The 25,276-nt window shown below is 47.7% G+C and overlaps 1 protein-coding gene and 1 long non-coding RNA gene across 2 annotated transcripts in view; one reads left to right on the forward strand and one right to left on the reverse strand.

Annotated features, from left to right (window-relative positions):
• Window positions 1-25,276, forward strand: part of PRDM5 (PR/SET domain 5) — a 118,172-nt gene that overhangs the window by 63,451 nt on the left and 29,445 nt on the right. The window contains exons 11-13 of the mRNA XM_078875255.1: window positions 9,797-9,890; window positions 17,261-17,421; window positions 21,519-21,612. Of these exons, the coding sequence (XP_078731381.1) occupies window positions 9,797-9,890; window positions 17,261-17,421; window positions 21,519-21,612 (349 nt within the window). The remainder of the gene's footprint in view (window positions 1-9,796; window positions 9,891-17,260; window positions 17,422-21,518; window positions 21,613-25,276) is intronic.
• On the reverse strand, window positions 1,274-23,424 carry LOC144946424 (uncharacterized). Its single transcript, XR_013639893.1, has 3 exons — window positions 23,270-23,424; window positions 7,182-7,240; window positions 1,274-1,543 (listed from the first exon to the last, which is right to left on the reverse strand). It is a non-coding gene; the product is annotated as an uncharacterized LOC144946424 (long non-coding RNA).

Below are 25,276 nucleotides of genomic sequence, written 5' to 3' on the forward strand. Positions count from 1 at the left end.
ATAATCCGCAACAATGAACGATACTGTCTCACACTAAGCTGCTCTTGTCCTGCACATGTTTCTCAGCTGCATCTTAATTTGTTCCTCTCTCTCTCTCTCACCCCTTTGTCTGTCCCTCTGTCTGCGAGTCTCCTATGTGTTTGTGAGTCTCGTACATTCATTCTCCCCATCTGCATTGCACATCGGAGAATCATAGACCCCAGTGGGTGTTCACTTCAGCCAAGTCTCGAAATCCAGCGAAGCGTACATCTGCACAACAGTTTGAATAAATAATACGTGCGCAAGAGAAGGCTGTTTTTTTTCTTTACTGGAGACTTATTTTCCCCGTGTCCACTTCACATCTCTGGGCCCACACGCTACGGGGGGGGGGGGGGGGGGGCACTGAAGCAAGCAAAAATAGTTCCAGGGCGGCGGGCTCACCTACACAGTGAAGTTTCTCGACCTTGTTCCGAAGCCAGCCGCATCGCTCCAGTTACCGGGAGGCGGGGAGAGGTCCTGAAGCCGCTATCTAATCTTCCTGTCGACGGCGAGATTTGTACGATCTTCACGGAGCACCGACGCAGGTTTTATTTTTAATTATCAAAGCCCGTTTTTTCGAGGTTAACTCTGCCACAATGTCATTGGTCGAAAGGAGATATCATCGCTGCCCGCGCTGTTTGCTGCAAGGTGCTCACTCTTTCAACAATGCACACAGAAGGTACAAAAGCTTGGCTTGGAAGATAAAAATGTCTTATTTCCGACAATGATGGCCCTCACAATGTGTGAACAATCCACTTTGCCTGAAGTGCCTGCCCGTGACAATGAACGCTATATTGCATGGCTATGTGGTGTGGAATGCCGCCGTGGCCCAATAACTGAGCGCACAGCATTCAGAGGTCGCCGGTTGGAGTTTATCTCTCGGCGCGGCAATTAACATAACGGTGCAAGTTTATTAACTCCCATCCCCCAGCTTTTTCGATCCAGTGGTATAATTGTTACACCGCAGTGAATTGATCGACTGGGTCATGTGAGGTGGGGTAAAGTGTGGGTACTCCAACCCCTTCCAAAACGTCTAGCGAGTGTGGATCGACTTTTACTACTTCTAACCATCGAGTAAAGACGAGTAGGGCATCGTGCGCTTTCAGATGTGCTTCTGCGGCCATCTGGAACCCTCTTTCAATATGAAGGAAACCACCGAAGCTGTGCACTATTAATTTCAATTGAAAACTCATTTCTTTTATAAATGCTTTTTGCGTTTAGTTTTGATGCCCTTCCCCCGCACGGTTGGCTGAAAGAGGTCCGACACACGGATACGTGCATGTCTCCGTGACCGATCTCATCGTGGGGGGTGCCCTTCAGTAGGCGCGCGTTACCCCCAGCAACACGTGCAGTCTTGGGACTTGCAGAGTAGCAGCTTCGGGTGGCGTTGCTCGGGTCCCCCCCGAACGATGCCTTCCCTGTGGCTTCCTCGCTCAACGGAATCGCCGATTCCGAGAGACTGCTGGCCCGTTGTGACGTCGCCGCACCATCACGATGTCCCCTTTGCTGGACACCCGCCGGACACCTGTGAAACAGAGCTTTGTGGCTCATCAGGGGTGGTGGGGTTTTAAGAATCTTGCACATTACGTCAACCGCCCCTCCGGGAGATCGAACCAGCGACCGACGTCTGGATTGCAATTACAGTAGCATGCCAACTATTACGGTGCCGTGGTGCCGAGATGGCGAGATGTTAACTCCCTCGCCTGGTATGCAGGAGGTCGTGGATTCAATCGTGACCCTGACGCCTGCTGCTGTATATTTTGGATTTTGCATCTTCTCCCCATGGGTGCGTGGATTTTTCTCCGGGTCCTCCGGTTTTTCCCTCCACATCTAGAAACGCACGTATCGAGTATTTGGCTGCTGCACAGTCCCACGTGATAAGTCACTTAATTGAGCTGTCATTTGTGGCCAGGTCGCTTCTGCAAAATATCTATATAGCTCAGTGGGCCTTAATTGGTATAATATATATTTTAATTACACCACTGGCAGCATCACCAAGTTTTATTTTCATTTAAAATGTTTAACTGTCGTCACCCAACGGAACGCGTCGAGAGTGAACAAGGGGACGACTCATCCTCGTTTAAAGAACTTCTCTCCGTTCCGGTCAATCCTGGACCATCAACACAGCGAGCAGAACTCTCCATCCAAAGCCCCCACTGGTTAGCCGAGTTGTTTGAGGTTGCCGACAGAGAACCGCGGCCCGGAACTTCTGTGCTACCGTTCCGCAGCTCGCGTAGTTTCACTCTGAGCAGCCCGTACTCACGCGGCCACGGTTGGAGTTCCCCGTGAAGGTCTGAGAGGCTGGCGAGGTTGACGAGGTTAACAGCTGTGAACACAAACCGCACCAAGCCCAGAATCCATCATGCTGGAGCTAATGATGCTGGGAAATTTGTTCTCGTCAAAGCCGTGGGGGTGATCCCAGCCTCTCTCTGTTACTTCCTTTCCACTGGCAAAACCGAGCCGTGCCGGGCATGGCTCAGAAGGAGCCAGGGTTGTTCTTTTGGCTGTAGAAGTCGTGCCGTGACATGGTTATGCTGCTTACGTCATAGCGCAAGGGACAGATATAATTGACTATCGACTGAACTTTTGTTTTTATTTTACCAGGTAATGCCTACTGAACTATATACTGTAGCTCTTTTTCAGAAGTGACCTGACTATCAAAAATTATAGCTCAATGAAGTGGCTTATCACGTGGAAATCTACAGTAGCCAAATACTCTATAAACGCAGGTTGATTCTAAATCTAGAGGGAAAAATCGGAGGACCCCGAGAAAAATACACAAGACCATGGGGAGAAAGACACGCAAACTCCAAATATGCGGTGTCAGGGTCGGGATCGAACCCATGCTCTCCTGCATACCAGTCGATGTTGTGAACATCTCACCACCATGGTGCCCCCTGACGTCATTAGCCCCGCTTGCTCCAGAACCAGATTCAGATGTTGTGTGATGCCAGTGTCATACGGTGGTGTTACGGGTAGCACGGTGGATGTGCAATCCAGAGGTCACCGGTTCCATTCGATCTCCTGGTGCGGCAGTTGAAACATTGGGGAAAGATTCTTAAACCTTGAAAAACTTTGAAAATAGTTTTAAAGGTCAACTTCTGTGTCACCGAGCCAGTTTCACAGCCGAATAATCGACTCGAGGAACTATTGACCCAGACTCTAAAACTGGCAGATGAATGGTTCACGAGCATTAGTTTGGAAATAAATGATTGAACCCGGGATTAGCGCACCACTCTTCGTTCAGAGCTTATCTGTGAGCGATACACTCCACACACAGCAGGAGCTGGAACCATAAGTCACCCATCTCATTGAATCGTGAGACAAGATAACTCAAGGCTGGCTGTGAAGCTGCACTCTATCAGGAGCAGTCTATTTGTGCCGGGCACAAACATTCGTGCTCGATTTATTATCCTTATAATTATCTCCGCGTACGCACATCGCCAAGATGGATGAAGAAACTTGATAGTATATTTTTTCTGGCTGGATCTTCTTCACATTCAAGGTCTGCTTCTGAGAGGCAACCTCGTGTTTTGTCCTCTCCCTTTGACGTATACTCCTTTTCACCGTCTCTCTAAGACACCGCTGCCAAATGAGTTTTTTTCATCCGCCCTTCTCTCCAGATGTCCTCTCTCCTCGCGATCCACTCTGCTTGACCTCTGCGATAGTGTTGCCAGTCTATTCCTCCCGTCTTCGAAGGAACACATCTGCTTACTTTACATTCTATTCTGTTTATTTCTTGTGCTATTGCTATCTATCTCAAGCTATCTTATCTCACGGCACGATATTTGAAATAGCCTTTGAAAATTATCGTATGGTCCCTCGCTAAAAGGCGGAATGTAAAACGTCACAGTTTCTGGATTTATAAAACCACATTGTCTTGTAACAAAATAAAATAAGCAGATAATACGGCTGCAGCCCATTGGCCGCACGGCCCTCTGGGAGTGCGTCTTTTTATTTATTTTTATCTCCGGGTCCTCCGGTTTTCCACTCCACATTTAGAAGCGACATGTGTTTAGAATATTTGGCTGCTATAAATGTCCACGTGATGAGCCACTTTGTTGACCTATCACTTCTGACCAAGTCGCTTCAGAATAAAGAGTCATGTAGCTCAGTGGGCCTAACCTGGTAAAATAAAAAAAATGGTTTTAAATGTTTTTTTTGTCAGCAGCATTGCCTTGATTAAAAACAAACCAAGGAACTGTTTCGGCATTCAGGTGTATCATCAGCAGAGTTATCTCTGCTCAAACAATTGCTGGTGAACTTCCCAATGTCTTCTTGATTTGAAGCTTTCGTGACTGCAGGAATCAATGTCTTGTAACTTCCCGGTGGCTTGCAGTTGTGTTTGTAGTGACTCGGTTTGTTGTGCATTTAAACACGTAGGCTTACGCGACCGATATTATCCATAATAGAGGTTTTTGGGTGAGATCGCGTAAACATAAACGCGTCGTTAAACCCGCCACCACCAGACACAGCCAATTAGTAAGGTTTGTCACGTGAACAAAACATGCCAATTAGTCACTAGTTCAGCACACCGGTGTGTTGGAGAGTAATCCCACGACATTTACGATTCGAATTTGACGTTGTGCCGGTAATTACAATCAGCCTCATCAATTCTGGCTGTCAACAGATATTTTTCAACCGCACGTGAATAATCAATGATTTTTTTACGCCATCTGGCCATCTGATCTTCATGAAAGTTGATTAATTGTTCAAGGTAGTTTTAATTTCTTTTGGAAGTAATTATCCAATTAACGGTTAATTTGTATTCTGGCCTCAATTACAATATTTTGATTATATGTGGATTCTCTTTCAATGAGCAAAAAACGTTGGCAAATTAGATGCCTGCGTTTTTTTTTATACGTAATAGCACTCATGTCATCTGTGTAATTGTGACAGCATGAAGGTAAAACTTTTCTGCTGCTTACCACCCATATACCTGTGGCATCTGTTAACCATTTCAAAAGCTTAATTTGTAAAAAAGAATATTGCAATCAAACTGTCGCAAAACGCCGTCTCGGACGCTACCGACTTCCAAACTTATTTTCTGCGAAAACCTTACCTGGTAATAATCATAAAAATAGTTTACAGCTCAATTTATAGTTCATATTATTTCCCCTTTCGTGCAATGTCCTCGGCCGCATAGAGCGAGGCGTTGTCGTTGTATTCAGACGCAATATTCATACAAAGTGCTGCCTCTGTCACCGCACTTGCTACAAAGCTCAGTATTAATGGGGTGGATGGTTCGCTAGCCTCGCCCGCTCGCCAATTTACCATGGGAAAAATACGGAAAAGCTCAGCGGAGGCTGTAAAGGGGACAGAAAAGAAGACCCCAATGGAATCGTTTGCAGTCATACATTGGCAAGTTTGTTCACGTGACATATTTATTCGTAATATTATGAATCCCATTATATTCATAAAACGTATTTCTACAAGGTGCTCAAGGCGCTGTACACCACAAAGTACACAGACAAAACGTTGGCGATGTGGAGGAAAAACTTTTGGAGCTAATTGAGTACCAAAAGTTTAAGATGATACATGGTTTGCGTGGATTTCCAATTACTAATCGTAACATTGGTGGCAAAAATTAAATCCGCGTCAAAAGCTCGCAAGCGTGGTCATTGTGCGCTGCGTCATGTTTGAAAACCACCCACAGCGATATTGTGAAGCCATGTTCTTATTGTGTCCACGAGTGTGGCGACCGAGGGAAAGAGCTCAGAGCGGACAGTGGGAGACTGTCGGGGCAGGGCGTGGCGGTCGCTGCGTGTCTACCTGCAGCAGCAGCAGCTGCGGCATCTGGCAGAGAGTAGACAACGTTGGTGAGGTGCGGTGGTGGCTTTAGGCCCCTGATGGCATCTTGGTCTTGCATTGTGAGCGTGCGTGGGGAGCGGTGGGGTAGCAGTTAGCACACTGCGCTACGAATTCGGCAACTCGAGTTCGATTCCTGCTCACGGCCAACACCGGTGACGATTATCTGATCCAGTCCTGAGCCTTACCTAGGTCGACTCAGCCTCAAATGAGCACCTGGTGTGGTGTCTAAACATCGTCACTTGGGAGACAAAAGTGGCCAGGCGTGGTTTTGGCCACCCACCCCCTCGTGTGCCGTGCCAGCCTTCATAGGGGCTTGCTAACAGCACTTGCCCCAACAGTCTGTTGAGGCTATAGGGGTGGGGTCTTTGTCTTTGTGGCCAAATCAGCTTAATCAGCTCGGGTACAACACCAATATGGACCGTTGCATCAGGAGACAGTGGCGAGATGGTGTATGACTTTGGGAGGTCTTCATTCAGCAATGGATAGTTCGCGGAGAATGATGATGATGATGATTGATGATATGTGGCCTCTTGCCCATACGTGACTGGTTGCTCGGGTCTTCCTCGCAAACACACACTTGGCATTTGTGCAGTCAGTTTAACCGTCATTGTCTTCAGATGTTCACAAATCCAACCTCTTCACGTAGCCGCATATTCCACAGTCTCCAGCGAGTCGTTAATGTGGCATTGCGCCGTTACGTGTCGCCGTTCCTCGAGGTAAGAACCGAGTAAGGTGTAATGATCACGTTGTTCAAATTTGTTGTTGTTGGAATACTTTATGTAGTTTAGCGATGTGTAATTTACGTAAAAAGTCGCAGGTTCTACGTATTGGTGAGCAGTTTTGTCGACTCGTTTGGTCAGTCTCTGCTTTGCCATGTTATTAAAGAGGGAGAGTTTCTGGTGTGAAGGCCATTTAGTGTGTCTGTAGAGCATGGCTTAGCCAGGGAACTCTGCTGTCTCGATGTCCTGGTCAGCCACGTGAAGCCCTCCTGTTGTGCCACGTGCCTTTGGTCAAGTGGCAGGAATTTCACAAATGCCTCGATACAATTTGTGCAAAGCAAACACAGCTTGAATGCAAACCGCCGTTTTTTTTTTGTATGTGTCTTAGTTGGAACAGCAAAACCATATGGTTACCCTGGCTATGTGGTTAATTTAAAGCCACAAACTAAAGTAGTCACACAAAGGGCATTCAAGCAGCCACATTATCTTTACAGCAATGTAAACCAGACTCTGCAGGGATTTAAGACAACCGTCAGAGCAGCTGACTTGCCCCTAAAACCTTGAATTGTGCGGACAACATTGCTTGGGATTTAAAATCTGCGAGTGTTATGTGTTCGAGAGGCCGTTGTTTACCAGTGCAGGGAGGAGGGGTTTCTCTGGGGCTGCAGATGCCACGTCCCATTTTGTTCATCCTTTTCAGCAACAGCACAGCGACCATAGTATACAGCAAGTGGGGAGACAGCGATTATATCAACACAACCCACTGCATTCAACATCTATGGTATAAACATGATGAGGATCAATCAGCGCACAATTACACCTCCTTCCAATATTTGTATCCAGGAAAAAAAAAAGGGTGTATATATTTTACTCGTCCCATCAGCCACAGGACCTATTGAGAGTGCATCATTTCGGCGAGCATCAGGCTTAAAACACAAGCCCCGGATTCGACATTCAGCGTCTTCATCAGCAGAGCCATTGGCGATGAACTGCCGGACGCTCATCGGCAACGGCCCTCTCTGTTAGACATGGCTCCTGGTGAGTTCGACGACAAAAAACCCAACGCGGTACGCAGTGCGATTATTTTGCGATGAGAAAATTAGAGAAGAGCTGGCGCGATGAATGGGGTCGTGGGGAGGGAGAAAGATACCACGTGATGATAGCAGGAGAGGAAAGAGACGAGGAAAGGAGGAGGAAGGGGCATGTCTGGTTAACTTCACTCAACGTGGAAGTTGAGACCAAATCCGCGCCGGGAAACCAACGCTGCGCTCCCGTCTGGAGTACGACGTCGTTGCGTTGGAGGGAGGGATCTTCTCAAGGGGTCCCGTCGCGAGGGGCGAGCCGCGTCTCATCATTATCTCTCCGCCGTGGAGAGGATGCAGCCCCTCGCTGTTGCAGGAACCGCAATTAACCCTTTCCCGTCGTTCCGAGACGTCTGCAAGTTGCAGGGTGGATTTCCCGTTCACCGCTAATTTTATTTAGGGAGGCATAGTAGCGCCGTTGCTTTTAAATACATTTCACTCAACCGCAGAGAGCTGTAGCGACACGACCGCTCCCTATGATAGCTGGTGCCAAACTGTGCCACACACCCTCCCGCATGTCCTTTTTGGGAGCCTCGGTATCATTAAAGTTATTTTCTTTTATTTTTTCTTCCGAATCCGTTCTGATGACGTGCGTGTACGTCAGAGTTTTTCTTTGGAGGAACGGAATCGTAAGAACAATATTGACGTACACATATGTCATTGGAATGGGAATCGGTTAAGCAATCGCCAGTATAAATGTAAATCATTTTTATTATTGGTTTGAATAATTACACTAATAATACTCAGTCGTTTATCAGTCCACTGCTAGATGAATTTCCTCCCACACCTTGTCGATCATGAGTCTTGTTCCACCATACTTCACCACGCTGGTCAGTATGTGCGTTCGTGATGAGGGTGCTCAGAATCTGTTCAGATATTACTCGCTACTGATTTGAGCCATGGCCGGGAATCCAACTCATGACGCTGGGTTGAAAAGCGAAGTGCACTAACCACTCCATCAGTGCTCACCCCCCCCCCCCTCTCTTGCTTCACAAAAGTGAAACTAAAGTCTAACCCAGAACATTGGTGAGTGCAGGAAACGTTCTATCTGGCTAATGTAGCATCAACAAATACAACTAAGGGCTCCGTTTCATCGACAAAACAAACGAACAATTGGTCAGTTAACTGCAGAGCTCTGCCAGACCACGTGTGATGACGTGGGTGAGAGAACATGTGCAGGTTTCATGACATCATTCAATATGTTAAGAGAAGCAGGACATGTCATGGCTAGAAGGATTGGAATGTGGAGCGATGAAATCAGTTTGTGCGCAGGTGCTGCGTGGATTGTTACGACGCGTGGCCCTAAGTGCCTGGGGAGGGCCTTCATCCAGCAGTGGATTGATGATGATTTAATTATGCGGGGCGAACACTGGACCAGTTTTTTTTACTTGAGTGCAACTATGTTGAAAAGAAAAAAAACGTTAAACTATTTTTTATCTTACCAGGTAAGGCCCACTGAGCTATATGGCTCTTTTTCAGAAGCGACATGGCCACAACTGATCGCTCAGCGAAGTGGCTTATCATGTCGACATTTATAGCAGTCAAGTACTCTAAACGCGTGTTTCTAAATGTGGAGGGAAAAAAACGGAGAAAATCCCATAAAACCACAGAGAACTTGCAAACTCCAAATATACAGTCATCAGGGTCGGGATCGGGATCAAACCCATGGCCTTCTATATACCAGGCGAGGTAGTTAACGTCTCGCCACCATGGCACCGCAATGATAAAAACCAAGAACAATTATGCAAAGCTCTTCGCAGTTTTTCGGTAGTAACATTTAATTTTACAAAGTATATATTTCAGTGTTTTTCATGAATTAAATATCGTGTTGCTTTTACCGAAAATTCTATTGAGCACGTATATATGTTGAACAGCTTTCCCAGTAAATACCGGTGGCATCTATAATTGCCAATACACTCAGTCAGCAAGGCTCATATTTGATGGCGACCGCAACTGACAACCACTATTGCATTCCTTGCACGCGTGCACGGCTGAACTCTCGTTTCGACCGCTGTACCTCCAATTAGCACGGTAGGCTACGTACGGTGCGAAATTATTTCAATATACATACGGACGTGACCACGCCATTTGTTCCGACTGTTATTTTACAAAATGTTTTTTTTGTCCGATGTTTTTTTTTATTTACCTCTCCACGTTCCCGGCAAGACGCATTCGGAGGAGCGGCCCTTCCAGTGCGAGGAATGCAAGGCCCTCTTCCGCACGCCCTTCTCCCTGCAGCGGCATCTTCTCATCCACAACAGTGAGATCGCTGCCGCACTCCCAACAGACACACATGCATCGCTGCCCAGCAGCAGGGCATTCGGAGCTTATGCCCGGCTATTCTATTCTTCTGTATGTCAAACTGATGAGCAGCTAAATGCCCAATGTCGAGGTCTGTTAGTCACGACGAGAGGGCTTCAGGAAAGAGTCCGTGTTGTTTTGCTATTCCTCCTTCTCCGTTGAAGGAGCGCAGGCTACAGTGTGTTTCTATATGGTTCATAGTTTGGGTTGAATGGCTACAATCGAACTGTGGCTTGTGTCTTTATTTTTTCCATTTATGAAGGAGATGCGCTTATCGGCCTGTTGATGTTCTGATGTGGACCATGGTTACAGCAGTGACCGGCTTTACAAAGTGAAGGTGCAGTCATGTGGCCAGAGCTGTCGTTAACTCGCTCGCCTGGTATACAGGAGGTTGTGGGTTCGATCCCGACCCTGACACCTGTATATTTGGAGTTTGCATGGCTCTTTTTCCCCATGGTTATGGTTGAGTGGATTTTTCTCCAAGTCCTCCGTTTTTTCCCTCCACATTTACAATTAACATGTGTTTAGAATATTTGGCTGCTATACATTTCCACATGATGACCAACCTCGTTTAGCTATCATTTGTGGCCAGGTCGCTTCTGAAAAAAAGCTACATATGGCTCCAGTGGGCCTTACCTGGTAAAATAAAAAAAACATGTTATAGTCAGTTTGTGCACACATAAAGAATGCCTTAGCAATGATGGAGTGTCAATATTGCAGAGCCCGTGCGTTTTCATTGCCTCTGTGATAGTGGAATGTATGAGTGCCCATACTCGTGAGCAATGACCATTATACACAGCACTGTAAGGCATTGTGTCCACACGGATTAACTCAAAATGCTTTGATACATTCACTTAATAACGTTGAGTGAATGCACTGAAAACTCTTGATACATTGACTTCAAAGCGACCTTCACTTCAAAGAAAAATTTGACTTCAAAGCACTTTTTTAATAGTTGCATGCCTTATTAGTGTAGTTGCTTGTGTAGGGGCATGTTTGTGTTCATATAAACATAGTTTATGGTGGTGTCTCGCATATGCCCAACTATTTCGAGCATCCGAAAGAGGGATGGATGTTCGAGAATTTATTCGATGTGGCCTGTATGTGAAAGGACATCGCACAAAATCACGTCCTGGCTGAGTGGCGTTTATCTGCAGCTGCACTGATTGCCTGGAACTCTGTCCCACTGTTGCGAACGCAATACCATCCACTTAAATTTAAATGACATCTCTGGCACACAATCGCATTTTTGTCATTCCTCGCCACCCATACATATGATTGATGACCAAAGCTATGCTCGTGGTCCCATGCGTATCTTATAGCAAATCACGCTCAACGTACCCAATCGCGTGGGATCTGAGACGCTAAGCAGGTTTTAGCCTGGATAGCACTTGGGCGGGTGAATCACGAGGGCTTGCCGGGTGTCGTAGGTGATCAGGAAATTGCAGTGTTGGGTGTCACCTCCTCCTGTGCATGCGATTCCTCCGGTTACTCCGATTCCATATCCTCCCAAGACTTCAATAAAATCCTGAGTCAAAAATAGCCGCTGCTCCTCGTATCCTTGCGTACACTTTCTCCACATTCCTGCGCAGTGTTTGAGGCTTAGCTTTCTTGGAGGACGTAATAACATCAAGGTGATGCCTTTCATCTGACTGACATAATTTATCTTACCTTAAGGGCAACCATCGCCACCCCCCCCCAACACTTTTTTTCAAAATTAACCTGCAGCGTCAGTGTAAAAGTTCGGCTTAATCAGTCGCTTCCTGACAAAGTTATTCTGGATCGAATAATATCCTGCAACGCTGGGTAATAAGCTCAGTACGAGTGACTGTAAATTGCCCGCAGCAACGGAATTCTAATGATGTTCGCCGTTCTCTCGTTAATCACGGTAGGTCCATGTGGTTGTGGAGTAGCATCTGCAGGGATTTACCGACACCCATCCCCGTGCCCTTCTCTGGGTCTTGCCTTTATAAACGCAATTAACCTATAACTCTGCAGCCAAATCAGATATTCTTGGCAGCCGTTTCTTCCCGATGTGTCTCTTCCCCTCCGTCCCCCGGGTGAAATCATGTACAGCTGCAATATTGTGTTACAAATGCTCCACGACTGACGCTTAACTCAGCGTCTCCCTGGCATCAGCCACCATCACTTTCTCTCTCTCCCTCCCCGTGTCTAAGGGCTCCTTGATGCTGGATAAAAAACAAAGCTCCACAAGTAAACATAAATAAAAATGTTACGTTAGCTTATCATGCGTATACGTCTGTTACGACCGAGGCTTTAACCAGCCATGTGGCTCCTGCGGCAGAGCGAAACGGCTCGTAGTCGGAAGGTTGCGAGTTCAACTCCTGGTTGGGTGTCGCCTCAGTCCCATCATCCCTTCGGATGTCAATTCGGTGCATATGCACATATGTATGTTTGAACTTTTCTCACACCGTATGTCGGCCATCCGTGATAATTTGAGGTGCGCATACCACAGTGGGGAAGTGGTTATTGACCTTGACCACTGAATCGTTTAAACAATATATCATTTGATCAAACATAGAGGCTCGATGTAACAATGTAGTTGTACTTACGCGCTCCTGCCTAGCTTGTGTTTCGATGATTTTCCTTCTAGAAAAATCTGGCATGTCTAGCACCCCCAGAAAGGGCATCTCACATCCACAGGGGGTGGGTGCACCCCAGGTTAGGAATCACTGCCCTATGGATGAGGCTCGACCCCGGTCACAAGGGATGCAGAGTTTCCACCACCGCCTCATGGTTGGAAACGGGAGATGATGAGCGCCATATATTGGTATACTGAGAGGTGTGCTGAGAGGGATACTGGATGTGGTGTGCTGGGTGCGGAAATATTTGTCCAAGCCACAGACAGCAGCTGAAGTGAAGCCCTCATTTCTAGAGAACATGTTGACCGGAAAACTGTTGGAAGAGGACAAACAAGCAAACAAGGAGTCAACATGGCAATTTTATGCACAATAATCCTTTAAATTGATTTATTATTTCAACGCTTTTTTTTGTTGCAATTAGCCTCAAGAGCAGATATTTTTTCACTCGAAGTGCGTTTGCCAACCGTCGTTTTTACATTCGCCCATCAATGGAGTTCCTCAGTATTCGGGGAAACAGACCGGTCTCTTTCTCACCAGCCCTGCCGAGTGCTCCCTGAGTGAAGGGGGATGTTTACGAGGCGGTCGCTCGGCTCGGGTGACTAATTTGTGCGCGTCGCGCCGCAAGTGATCCGCCGCCACCACCGCCGCCACCGCCGCCACGGTCGTGAGGTTTTCATCATCATCGTCGTCGTCATCAACCTTGGTCAATCCACTGCTGGATGAAAACCTCCCTCCCTGAAGCCGTCGCCACTTCTCACGGTCCTGCAATGCGGCGATCAATCGACGGCCGACGCACGAGATGTTTTCATCGCGCCAGTGAAGATCATTTATAACATTCTGCTTTAAAAAAAAAAATGTATTTATCTTTTAACCTCCTCTGGGGTCTTTTTTTACGTCAAGCTCTGGCAGCTGCAGATGCAGCTTGGAGGTTGCAGGATAGCAGGTGACGCCCTACTTTGTCACCTAAGGAACATTTAGCAGTGTGCCTGCTGCCTCTTGCTGCCAGACTGACAAATTGATGTGTTTATTTGCTCTCTTGCTTTGGGAGTAGGGAGGTACAACAATGAAGGAGTTTCTGTATTTAAAGTTTATTTTGTTTAACCAGGTGAGAACTCAAGAGACCAGGACGAGCCTCATTTGCAAGTCTTCCATTCGGGGGCGGGCAGTTGATGATTGCTGCTGTGTGTATAGTCTCAATTGAGTAATTTTCGAATTTGGGCAAATGTGAATCCTGACTCCTGCACACAAAATGGCCCACTCTTGCGAATTCCATCAAGGGGATCTTTAGTGTCCGTTGCGAAGCAGACTGCGCGTAGTATTACCGTGGTTAGTGCACGCTGCGGTAATAACCAGGGCGGTTGCTGGATTTGTGAACCGTGAACTTTTTTTTAGTTTAGCGCCCTGAGAACGATTGTTTAAGGGCGCTCTATGAAGTTGAATTATTTGTTATCAATTTACTTCTGCAACGAGCGGCGAACGCGCTACAGCCCACGGCCTAGCGGGCGTGCCTGCCAAGCGTTACAGATTGTACAATGCCACAGTCGCACGACAACTCGCGTTTCTTCCCAAGGTATTATCGCGTCGCCAAATGAATCGCCGCAGCCGAGTGCATTATAAATGGTGTTTCTTGTGCGTGGTGGCAAATGAGATGTTTACGGTGAAATTAACTGGCCTCTTAGAGAGTTAATAGAAGGGAACCCTTGTAGCCACTGTTGCAATAATAGCTTCTGGGTCCAAACACCCGGGTAAATAACCCAACGTTGATTGTGCCTTATTTTAGATTGGGGGAAAAAAAACCTGCAAACAAGCGTGAAAATAACTTTGTTTATATGTATTAAATAACGAAGTAATTAAAAGTGTTCAAAAACTATTTTTTTCTTCAAAAACACATCCACGTGAATGCTTTTTATTGAAAAAATGTTCAGCGAACACTGGGAACACCCAAAGTTATCCGTAATAGAGTTTTTTTTGGGTTAGATCGTGTAAATATATAAATGTGTTGTTAAAACCCGCCACCACCTGACACAGCCAACTAGTAAGGGTTGTCATGTAAACAGAACGTGGCCAATTCGTCACTAGTACAGCACACCGGTGTGTTGGAGAGCCAAGCCACAACATTTACAATTTGAGTACGACGTTTCGCCAGTAATTACAACCAGCTTCATCAGGCGACAGCCAGACTTGTGGAGAAGTCCATCTGTTTCGTTCCTTATATAGATGTGGTGACCACACTTCTGCGCTCTTGCGCAAAGTGGGGGGGGGATTACTGAGTCAACGTACATTATGCATGTGCATTATGCGAGCTCTTTGACCTTGTTCTGTTTACGTGACAACCCTTACTAGTTGGCTGTGTCGGTTGGTGCTGGGTTTTAACGACACATTTATATATTTACGAGATTTACCCCAAAAACCTCTATTATGGATGATATTGGTCGCGAAAGCTTGCTACTTGTTAAACCCAAAGTGAGCGAGCGATGTATTTATTTAGTAATGCCACAGATGAGAACCAATGCGCTACAAATGTGCCCAAAAGGTGCCAAGTGGTGGGCACGCCGTGACGCATAGTGCCACGAAGCTGAATTGTAAAAAGAAACAACATCATGCAGCCATTTCTAAAGTGGAAGTACCACGGTAGAATGTTTTATATGCAGGTACCTCGGCTGCATGCATCGATTAAAAAACAATGATGAACATGTGACTTTTCCAGCCAATCACAGTGTGTGCTGCTCACGGTCAATGTTACTCCATTTTGTGAAACGGAGCAAGGAGGATGTCGACAATATTGCTCGCGACTTTATGGCATAAACATTGCACAACACGTCTTTCATTTTTCACGGTGGGTAAACCACCAGGGCTTGCCAGGTGCTGATAGCACTGGAGCACGTTCTAGTGAGCCTCTCTAGAGGGTATTTGGTCTACTCTTCAACTCTGGCCAGACACCTGGGAAGAGGTGGAAGTACCCACACTTTACCCCGCCACACGCAACCTGCCGATGGACTAACTGCGGTCACGCCAATTTATGCTGCCGCGCGGACGGAGGTGGCGACGGGGGGATTTGAGAAACTTGCCGATCGTTTCAACTGCCGCGCCGGGAGATCGAACCGAACCGAAGCGGCGACCCCCGGATTGCGAGTCCGGCGGGCGGCCAACCGTCGCACCGCGGTGGCAGCGTCCCCCTCCCCATCGACAGCCGTGACTCGGCACCCTCTGCTCTGAACCAAGCGTCCCAAGTGGAACACTCGCGCGCTTGTGCCCGTCGTGCTGGAATGAGGCCGCATTGGGTGATTCCACACAAACACGCACGCTGAGAGGTGTTTTCCCCGAGTCTGTCATCTAAAGTCATAAAAGTAAATGGGGGAAATAAAAATCACTTGACGTGATTTGTGCCACCAGACACACGGCCTTTCCTGTGTGCCCATACACATTTATAGAACACCGGTTGCCTGATGCTAACCTTGCAGCTACAAATTATGACAGATGACTGCTTCTCCAATGCTGGCCCTGTAGTCTGGAATTCCCTTCCCCCAAACCATCCGTGCCGTTGACTCCCTGCCCATATTCTTCGCCTCAAGGCCTTCCTTCTCTCCTCTGCCTCTGGCCGACTGCTTTCCTCTCTGTATGAAATGAACATCCCCGCTGGTTCTAGACAGCATCTTGAGATGGCGTCGCGTGAGACACAATGCATAAAACCACATTGTATTTATTGAGCTGCGTACAATCCTCACATAAAACATGTAAAATGGAATTCATCTAAAAAGCAATTCTTCATTTTATGACTGTGCCGGTCTTCAGTGCATGACTCAGAGATGAAGCACATAACCGCACGGGCAAAACATACGACGTGGGACACATTACAGCATTGTCCCGAGATTCATTCCCACCGCCGCCAAGGGGAGAATTGTGGGCGACGGTCCCAAGCAACCGCTGTTTCTGCGGTCGCGCGGTCTCGGCCGACTTGAAAGGGGCGACACCATGATGTCGCGGCATGATTTGCGAACTTAGCAGCATCGCCGCCCCCCTCCATCGGGTCATGGGGAAAGCGCGGTCGTACGTCGCTCGCCGCCGCTTGGGCATGGCGAGCCAGACGGCCGCGTGGCGCAACGTCGATCGCTCACAGGGCTCGCGTTGTCTCGACGCGCACGTACGTTGAACTCCTTTCGCACCGTACAGAGCCAACCGTGCTAATCGGAGGCATGCCTGCGGGGCATGGCGAGGCTCGCGATGTCGAAGCTTCTGTTACAAATGTGCTCGCTAAAGCGTTTTGGCTGAGCGCGAAGGCTGCAGTGAAATTAAACACAGAAACGTCGCCTGTGAATTTCCACGTTTCGTTGCTCCGGCCACCAAGAACACAGCTTCTCCGCAGTGAACTCCCAACTCTGCGCTTTCCTTGAGACAAACTGCTGTCAATGATTTGTTATTAAAGTCACCTGCATGGCAAGATGGGGGCGATCTTTGTCATTGTTTTTCCGCTGTGATATTTTTTTTCTTACAAAACACATGAAGCATATTAGGCCGTCGTATGCATTTTGACCATTCTGCACCTAGGTGAATAAACTGAGCGCGTCGACTTTCGCGACCAATATTGCGATTCGTTATTTGATTTTTCGGTCGGATCGTGTAAGTTTTTGAGGACAATCCAATCGTTTCGGGCTGCGGGTTCGTTCTCCCAACACCAGCCGCGTGCGATCGGGGGATCTTTTCCTTTGTCTTTGTCCACCCGCCGCAGACGAACGGACGTTCAAGTGCGAGCAGTGCGACGCCACGTTCAAGCGCAAGGACACGCTCAACGTGCACATCCAGGTGGTGCACGACGGCCACAAGAAGTACAAGTGCGACTTGTGCGACAAGGCCTTCGTCACGCCCTCCGTGCTCAAGAGCCACAAGAAGGTGCCGTTCCCACGCTCGCAGCGGCGACGGACAACCCCCACCTCCTCCCACCCCTCCCCCGCCCGCGGCTCTCCTCCTCTTCGTAACGGACGTTAAAGATGCCGCGGGCGTTATTCGGAAAAGAGGAGTAGGCCACTGCGTGTGTTGGCAGTCATGGTCCACATTCGCCCTATTTGAGGGGTTGCTGAACTCGCAGATTGTATGTATGTCTGTCTGTATGTATGTTGAACTTCTTTCGCACCGTACGTAGCCAACCGTGCTAATCGGAGGTACGGGGGAAGGACAACAAACTAAACACAAAAATCAGTTCTATAGAAATTAGTTTTAAATCTAGCAATCTCAGTTAAGCAAGTCTTTCAAATTGCCACGTAGCAATTGCGCCCACTACTAGCAGGCTAATGGACTAAAATGAAATAAAAAAAATATTATACCAGGTGAGACCCATTGAGCTGTATAGCTTTTTCAGAAGCGACCTGGCCACAAAGGATAACTGAAAAAGTGGCTTATCGTGTGGAAATTTATAGCAGCCAAACACTCTAAACGCACGTTTCTAAATGTGGAGAGAATACCGGAGGAACAGTGAGAAAAATCTGCGGGCATAACATGCAAACGCCTAATATGCCGACATCGTCAGGGTCGGGATCGAACCCATGACCTCCTGTATATCAGTAGAGGTAGTTAACATCTCGCCACCGTTTCACCCCATGGTCACAGTGCTGTGTTTTCACTTTGTGTTGAACAGAGACGGCTGCCTTCGGGGGTCCCCTTGACTAGACTGCCGCAGGGCAATGCATTGGTTGAGAGGATATGTGAAGTGAGGTACTTAACCAAGCGCCGCTGTAATACTCATTGTTATCATTATCAATGATGGCAATAAATCCTGGAGCTAAAAGCCAATGTCGAGGTCAGCTGCTAGGCACGACCGGACGAGAGGGCTTCAGGACAGAGTCCGATGAGTTTTACTATTCCTCCGTTGAAAAGAGCGCAGACCGCAATGATTACTATACAGTCCATAGTTTAGGTTTCATGGCCACAATCGCACTGCTCTGGCTTGTCTTTAATTTTCCATTCATGACGGAGATGTGCCCATCAGCCTGTTGATATTCCGTCCCTGGAGTGAGTTTCCATATTTTTGTCACCTCGAGTTCCCCGTGTTAATGCTCAGGCTGAGAGGAATACATGAGCATACCCGTCACAATATTCTTCTTTCGTATGGCTGATGTAGATGCAGATCAACAACTAAAACTTCGCATTCAGGTGGTCAAGCCAGATGACTGCGCTGGGAGCAGCTGAGTGTCTATAGCTGCAATATCTCCTTCATATTTGTGGCTAGGGCGTTGTTTTATAGATTAAATTTTAATGGATGGCAGCCTTCAGGTGGCCCACTCTGTTAAGTGAAAAATCACGATGAATGCTGTCAACATGGCGACCGAACACCGAACACCGATCAATCATCGATCTCCTGGTCGCCAGGGCAACAACAACAAATGGCCGTCACAATAAACATGTCGTAGGCAGCGGGAACATTCATCATCACATTGAATTCAACAATTAATGTTTAATTTTGTCACTAATGCGCGCTCTCGACCGTTTACTCGCAAGTATTTCTGGGAAGGTCTAACTCGGAGAGACCTTTATTATTATTATTACTACACTTGTTTGTCCAGAAAAGCCTCACTGAGTCTCAAGACTCTCTTTCTGGAGGGTCCTGCCAAGCTTACACAGTAGGGGGGCGATGGCCGTGCGTCTAATTCCCAATGGAGTAAAACATTTTTTTTGCAATTTGTGTGTAATTCTTCAACATTGGGACCAACTGACATGGAAACGCGAATAGCTCGACAAATCCTGGAAACGCCACTTTTATTTTTATCCAACTTCATTTGCCCTTCAACTCGAGTCCTGGGAGAACTCTGGCCAAGTCGGACGAACTCAGCCCAACACGAGCCAAGCCGAGTTGGCCCCTTGAGTTTCACCGCATGGGAGATGCGGGATAAATAATAAATGCTGCTGCTGATGATGATGACTGTCCCATGGAAACGCACATCATCAAGTGTGTTGGTGTCCACCTGGAATCCAGCCAGCGTTCTTGTGCTGACACACACACACACTCAATCCAGAGACAGACAAAACATTATCTGGGCAATCGCTTGCACAGAGTCAAACTGTGCTGTACCGCATTCCTAAATTGGACAGACATCTTCGGCAGTTGACTGATATGGACGCGCAGAAATAAAGTTGGCGAAAGAAACAATATACCGATTGGCACAGACGCTCGCACTCAGCAATTGGAATGGGTGTAGGATACACAGTGCAGCAATGAAGGGACGAGCAAGATGCATAGATAAGAGAGAGAAGAGAATGAGGTGTGGATTGGTGGAGACTGTGGGTTTTGATTACTATACATATATCAATCACCGCCCCTAAGTTCCTTTCATGCATGCCCAATATCCTCGCGGCTCCACCGCTTTGGCCAGCTGGCATCACTTGAATGTAAATGGCGCGTCGTTCATTCTCGTCATTGAAACTCGCTCAATGAACCTTGCCTTTGATTCACTCGCAAAAGTTGTCACAGTGAGAAACTGCGCGGGGGTCTGTCTGCAGCGCCGGGGTCAGTGTGGAACCGATTTTCCACACTTGGTAACGGTGTGCGTTGATGGATAATTGGTGAGCTCATTGTAAAATGTTAATGAGCTTAAAGTCAGCTGGTGGATCAAAAGTGACAAAAACAACACTTTTAAGACTTTTACGGATTGGTCGAAAATAATTCAATTGGCGGCCAGGGAGTGGAATGTAATCCGAAGGAGATGGAGCAATGAAATATGCTTGCGTGCAGGTGCTAGTTGGATTGTTCCATCGCAGGATTGTGAGAGATGGCGGCGGCCTTCATCCAGCAGCGGGTTGAGCATGGCATGACGATGAATGTACTGCACATTAATTCAATGAACGGTGACATACGAGTCGAGAGAAATTATTGATGGTAAAGTGAGCTAAAGAGCGAGCTGGAGAACAGTTGGTGAAGTGTAAAGGATTTAGATTCACGAATGGATCGACGCCAAGTCAATGGCGGTTAGATCCCTTTGTAGCTCGGCCATTTTCCTATTAACTTTGCATGGCTGGAACTATTCTCCAATGGCCAAAGTGTTGGACTACACCTGCGGTGTGGCAATAGAGACAATTATTTTTTTTGTTTCATAGCAAGCTGCTACTTAATCGTGAAACACAAGGAAATTGAACGAATCACGAGTTATTAGCCTGATAGGGCATGTAATGCTAATCTTGTAGGAATTGAACTAATTATCAGTCATTTTCGTTAATAATCTATGGGTGATTGAACTAAAGCTTTAATCCCTAGTTTAACAATCCCCTGCGACTGCTCAGCATTGGTGCTTAAGCAATGTGAGGCTTTTTTGTCATGGAAAATAAATCCACTCTGTTCCACTAGTCCGCTCCACAAATACAGCACGAAATACCAAATGTTCATTTAATTTCAGCAAAAATTCAAAAGACCCTCAACGTCTGCACGTGACTACTGGGTCAACTCAACTTAGCCCAGCAGTGGGTGTCCTGTGGAGGGAGAGACTGGCCTTGATCGTTTGTAGAGCATTTGGCTGCTATAAATGTCCACGTGATGAGCCACTTTTTTTTGCCATCATTTGTGGCCAGGTCGTTTCTGAAAAAGAGCTATCTAGCTTTATGAGGTAAAATAAAAATAGTTGAGTTCTTAAAAGGAAGCCGATTGTTTCAATTATGTATGTTGAACTTCTTTCGCACCGTACGTAGTCAAAGAAATAAACTCATCACAAAAACAGTTCAAAATAAATTCGTTGTCAATCTAGATTTTAAAGCGTACAACTCTATTGGCTTCCTAATATTAGAAGGAAGAGTGTTCCAGACGGCCACAGAAGCGCATATGAAAGCACGCGGTGACCATCTTTGTTCGATGGTAAGCCAAAAGCCGCCGCTGTGATGATGATGATGATGATGACCGAAGTTTGCGTGAGCACGGCTGTCTTAGGGCCCTAAACGAGAACAATGTTTTATTTTATTACGCTCAGAACGTTACACCATTCCTGATGGGTTTTTTTTCCTTCCCCCAGACGCACACGGGAGAGAAGGAGAAGATTTGTCCGTACTGCGGGCAGAAGTTTGCGAGCAACGGGACTTTGCGTGTGCACATCCGCAGCCACACTGGTAAGGAAGGGCCCTCGCTAACGCCCTCTGCTTACACGGCCTACTATCGTTGCCATGGTCACCAGCTTGCAACCAGTCAGGTGGCTGAGCCGTTGAGCGAGGGCGGCTCGCAAATTGCAAGGTTCAGAGTTCAAATCCTGCTGGGGTAGTTGACTACTCTGCAAATCATCCCTCCGAGGGTCCCTAAAATGACTACCACTTCGTGGGGGAGTCCGCATTGTGTGTCACGGAGAGAGACTCATCCACCCTCATAGCAGTGTGAAATGTTTACCCCTGGCTCAGGGTGGTAAAAATGCTCTTTTCACCAGGAAACGATTTAGACTTTTAAACTATTATTATTCATGCTTTCTTGACACCTTGTAGCATTTTTCGACTTTTTATTTTAAATGAATTACCGTTGTACCCATCTCAAACCTATATAACCTCTGGCTGCAGTAGCTATCGCTATATTTCTTCCTGCCTCAGTAGTCCGCCTGCTGTACTTTTTCACCTGAAGACGATTGCTCGTGTTGCGATCGAAACGTCGTGATTTTTTTCGTATTATTTTTCCATCTACGTGACTTTACCGAACGACCCAAAGAGAGGGTATGAATTCCTGCAGTCACGAAAGCTTTAAGTCAAGATTTACTGTTGTTTTTATTTCTATCCGGGTGCCGCATTTATTTTGTCTGGCAACAGTCGCGGTGCTAACAAAGCCCAGAGGCACTTGCTGGGGGAGCCCTGGGGGCGCGCGTGTTTGGTTTGGGGGTCCCCCCTCGCTCCCTCGGGGGACGGTTGTGGGTTCGCTTCACTCCAAAACCCCAACAAAGTGGGTGTCGGGGGGGGGGGTAGGAGGTGGGGGAAGAAAACGTTGTGGGGAGGAGGGAAAAGGAAATGCCCCCCCCTCCTTCCCCTGCGTTGCATGCGGCGAGCTTCGTTAGCGCTGATTGGTGACAGCTGCACCATCCGAGTCCTGCACCTGTGACCACGGCAGGAATCTGAAGCACGCTCGCACGGCGACGCGGGCAGCAGCACGCGGGGAAGGGTGGAGGGGGGCACGTCTGACCGTTCGACCCCTTGACCTCTTCTCGGCGTTGCAACGATAGCACCTCGAGCATCGTTGCAAGTTCTATATACTGTATATATATATGTACGTATTTTTAAATTTAATTAACCGTCATTGTTTACTCCGTGACGTTTTCGTTTTTTTTTATCTTGCTCACGGTTGCTAAGGCCCCAAAACGCCAAACGGCCAGCAACAAACGGCACTTACTGTGTTGTGATAGGTAAGAGATCAGACGCATTTTCTCGCTACGGATATCACTCGCCGCTGGTGTCAACCTCCGATTAGCACGGATGGCTACATACGGCGCAAGAGGGGTTTAACATACACGCGTACGTACAACGGGGGGTTATGAGCAGAACGAAGCCGCTGGGTTCATAGCGCAGCGCACTGACCACGACGCCACCGCCACTCCGACCAAGAACCGCACGACGCACTGCGACACTTATCATTGACAATGGCCACGTGGGTACTGACGAATACGGCGTATTGGTTAGCTCAGCGTAGTGAGCTAACCACCACGCTAACCGCTCCGCTCTGCTACTCGAACACAGCTTCCAGAGGGGGGGCGGAGTGGGTGGGTGGGGAATGGCTCTTCTATGTAAACATGTTTACCCGTATTTTGCTCGGTTCAGCAGCAATGATTCCGTGTCTCCGGACCAATGGCGATGAGCTCACTCCCTGCAGCTGCGCGTCGCCGCCGTCTGCCCACGCGGCGCTTCTCCGGCCTGCGCCGCAAAGGTCGTTTTTGCGCTCCACCACGGCGGCCGTCCCCCCCCTCTCTCTCTCGAGGTTTGCGGCGCAGCGGAGAATGGGGGGGGAGGTCGGGAGGGCGGATCGTACTTCTGCGATGACGCACGTTCGTCGACGTCGTCGTCCGTGCTCTGTCTCAAAAGCGAAGCGTGCTCGGCGGTCGTGCGCTCGCTCACCGCCAGTCAGTCACCCTCCTTGTCACTCTGCGATCACAACTACCATGACGGTTATTACTGTTCCCTTGCACATCGCTCGCTGATTCCGCTCACCGATGTTGTGGGCTCAGCCTACCAGATTGAATGTTTTGCCGCATCCACACAGTGTTCAATCACCGTACTGCAAGGTCACAACAACACACTCTCAGTCACTCACCCACCCACTAACTCACTCACCCACTCACTCACTCACCCACCCACCCACTCACCTACTCACTCACTGCACCACACTGCAGGTCACAACGCTTCTCTTTCTACTCCTTTCCTCGCACTGCTCTATCTTGGAATTCCCTCCGATCGCCTATTTCCCCAAGTCCTGACGTAACGTTGCTCAATTCCAGGAACGTCTTATTAGTCGCCTATCCCGTACACCACCAATACCTCCAACAGGAGTGCTGTTTGTGTCTGGTAACTTGGCGTGTTGGCCCTTTGGGCCTGTGCTCATTAAGCACAGGCATCGCATAATGTTTGCCAGCGCGAGGGATGGATGACGGAATATTTTGCTCAAGTGCGCGCCGTCAATCGCATGCCAAGCCGTGCGGATAAACGGAGCTGACTGCGCTCGTTATTTTTTCCCCTGTGTAGTAAGAGCAATGGTTTTGGAAGGGATGTTTTTTGGGGAGGGTTACATTGCTTGGAATTACATGGAGAGACTGAAAGGGAAACACGCAGATCTGGAAAGAAACGGCGATCAGACATTGCATGGACTGAGGAGGAGTGAGCGGGGCTTGGGTCCGACGGTCAAGAACAACGATGGAGTGGGAGCCACGGAACGCAACGCGTCCGAGACGTTCGCCGCCATGGAGATGGAGCGATGAAATAAGTTAATGGCGATATGTTTACTACCTTGCCTGGTATGCAGGAGGTCGTGGGTTCAATCTCGACCCTGATGCCTGTGTATTTGCAATTTGCTTGTTCTCCCCGTTGTTGCTTGGATTTTCCTCCGTGTCCTCCAGAGTTTCCCTCGGCATTTATAAACACGAGCATCCCATTATCCAGCCACAGCACGGCCTCTAGGAGCACTTTAGAAAGATGCGTTTGGAATATTTGGCTGCTTTAAATTTCCACGTGATAAGCCACTTCGTTGAGCTATCAACAGTTGGCTGAATTGTTGCATCGCGGGATCATCGGAGGTTGCAAACGGCCTGGTAGGCTTTCATCCGGCAGTCGATTGACCTTGGTTGCTGCTGCTGTCGATGTTGTTGTAGGTTTGCTACATTGAGTACGTGTATAGATGTAAAGATTCATAACTAATCTTTATTCCCAAAATGTTTAAGTTGAAACGCTGACTTTTTTACTTTCCAGCACTGAATGTCATTTCACTGCAATTTGCATGACCACATGAATATGCTGACAGGGGGCATTTTGAAAAAAAAAATTCTCGCTAAAAACTGACTTAGATCGGGGAAAATGTATCCATTGAGGAGGCAATGACCTTCAGGAATGTCGTACACAGTCCCGGAAGACTGTACTCTACATAGCCTCTGTCAGAACCAAATGGTAAAAAAGGCACAATATTTTCAATGTCACAATTGCAGTTAATTTCTGAAAGAATGCGGCCAAATGAGATTTAAGCGTATCGGATGCTGTGGACCAAAGGCGTCACGGGACCTTCACAATTACAATTTAATCTTAATCACCAGCACCGCCGAAT

The sequence above is a fragment of the Lampetra fluviatilis genome, chromosome 41 (assembly GCF_964198595.1).
Source record: "Lampetra fluviatilis chromosome 41, kcLamFluv1.1, whole genome shotgun sequence".
NCBI lineage: Eukaryota > Metazoa > Chordata > Hyperoartia > Petromyzontiformes > Petromyzontidae > Lampetra > Lampetra fluviatilis.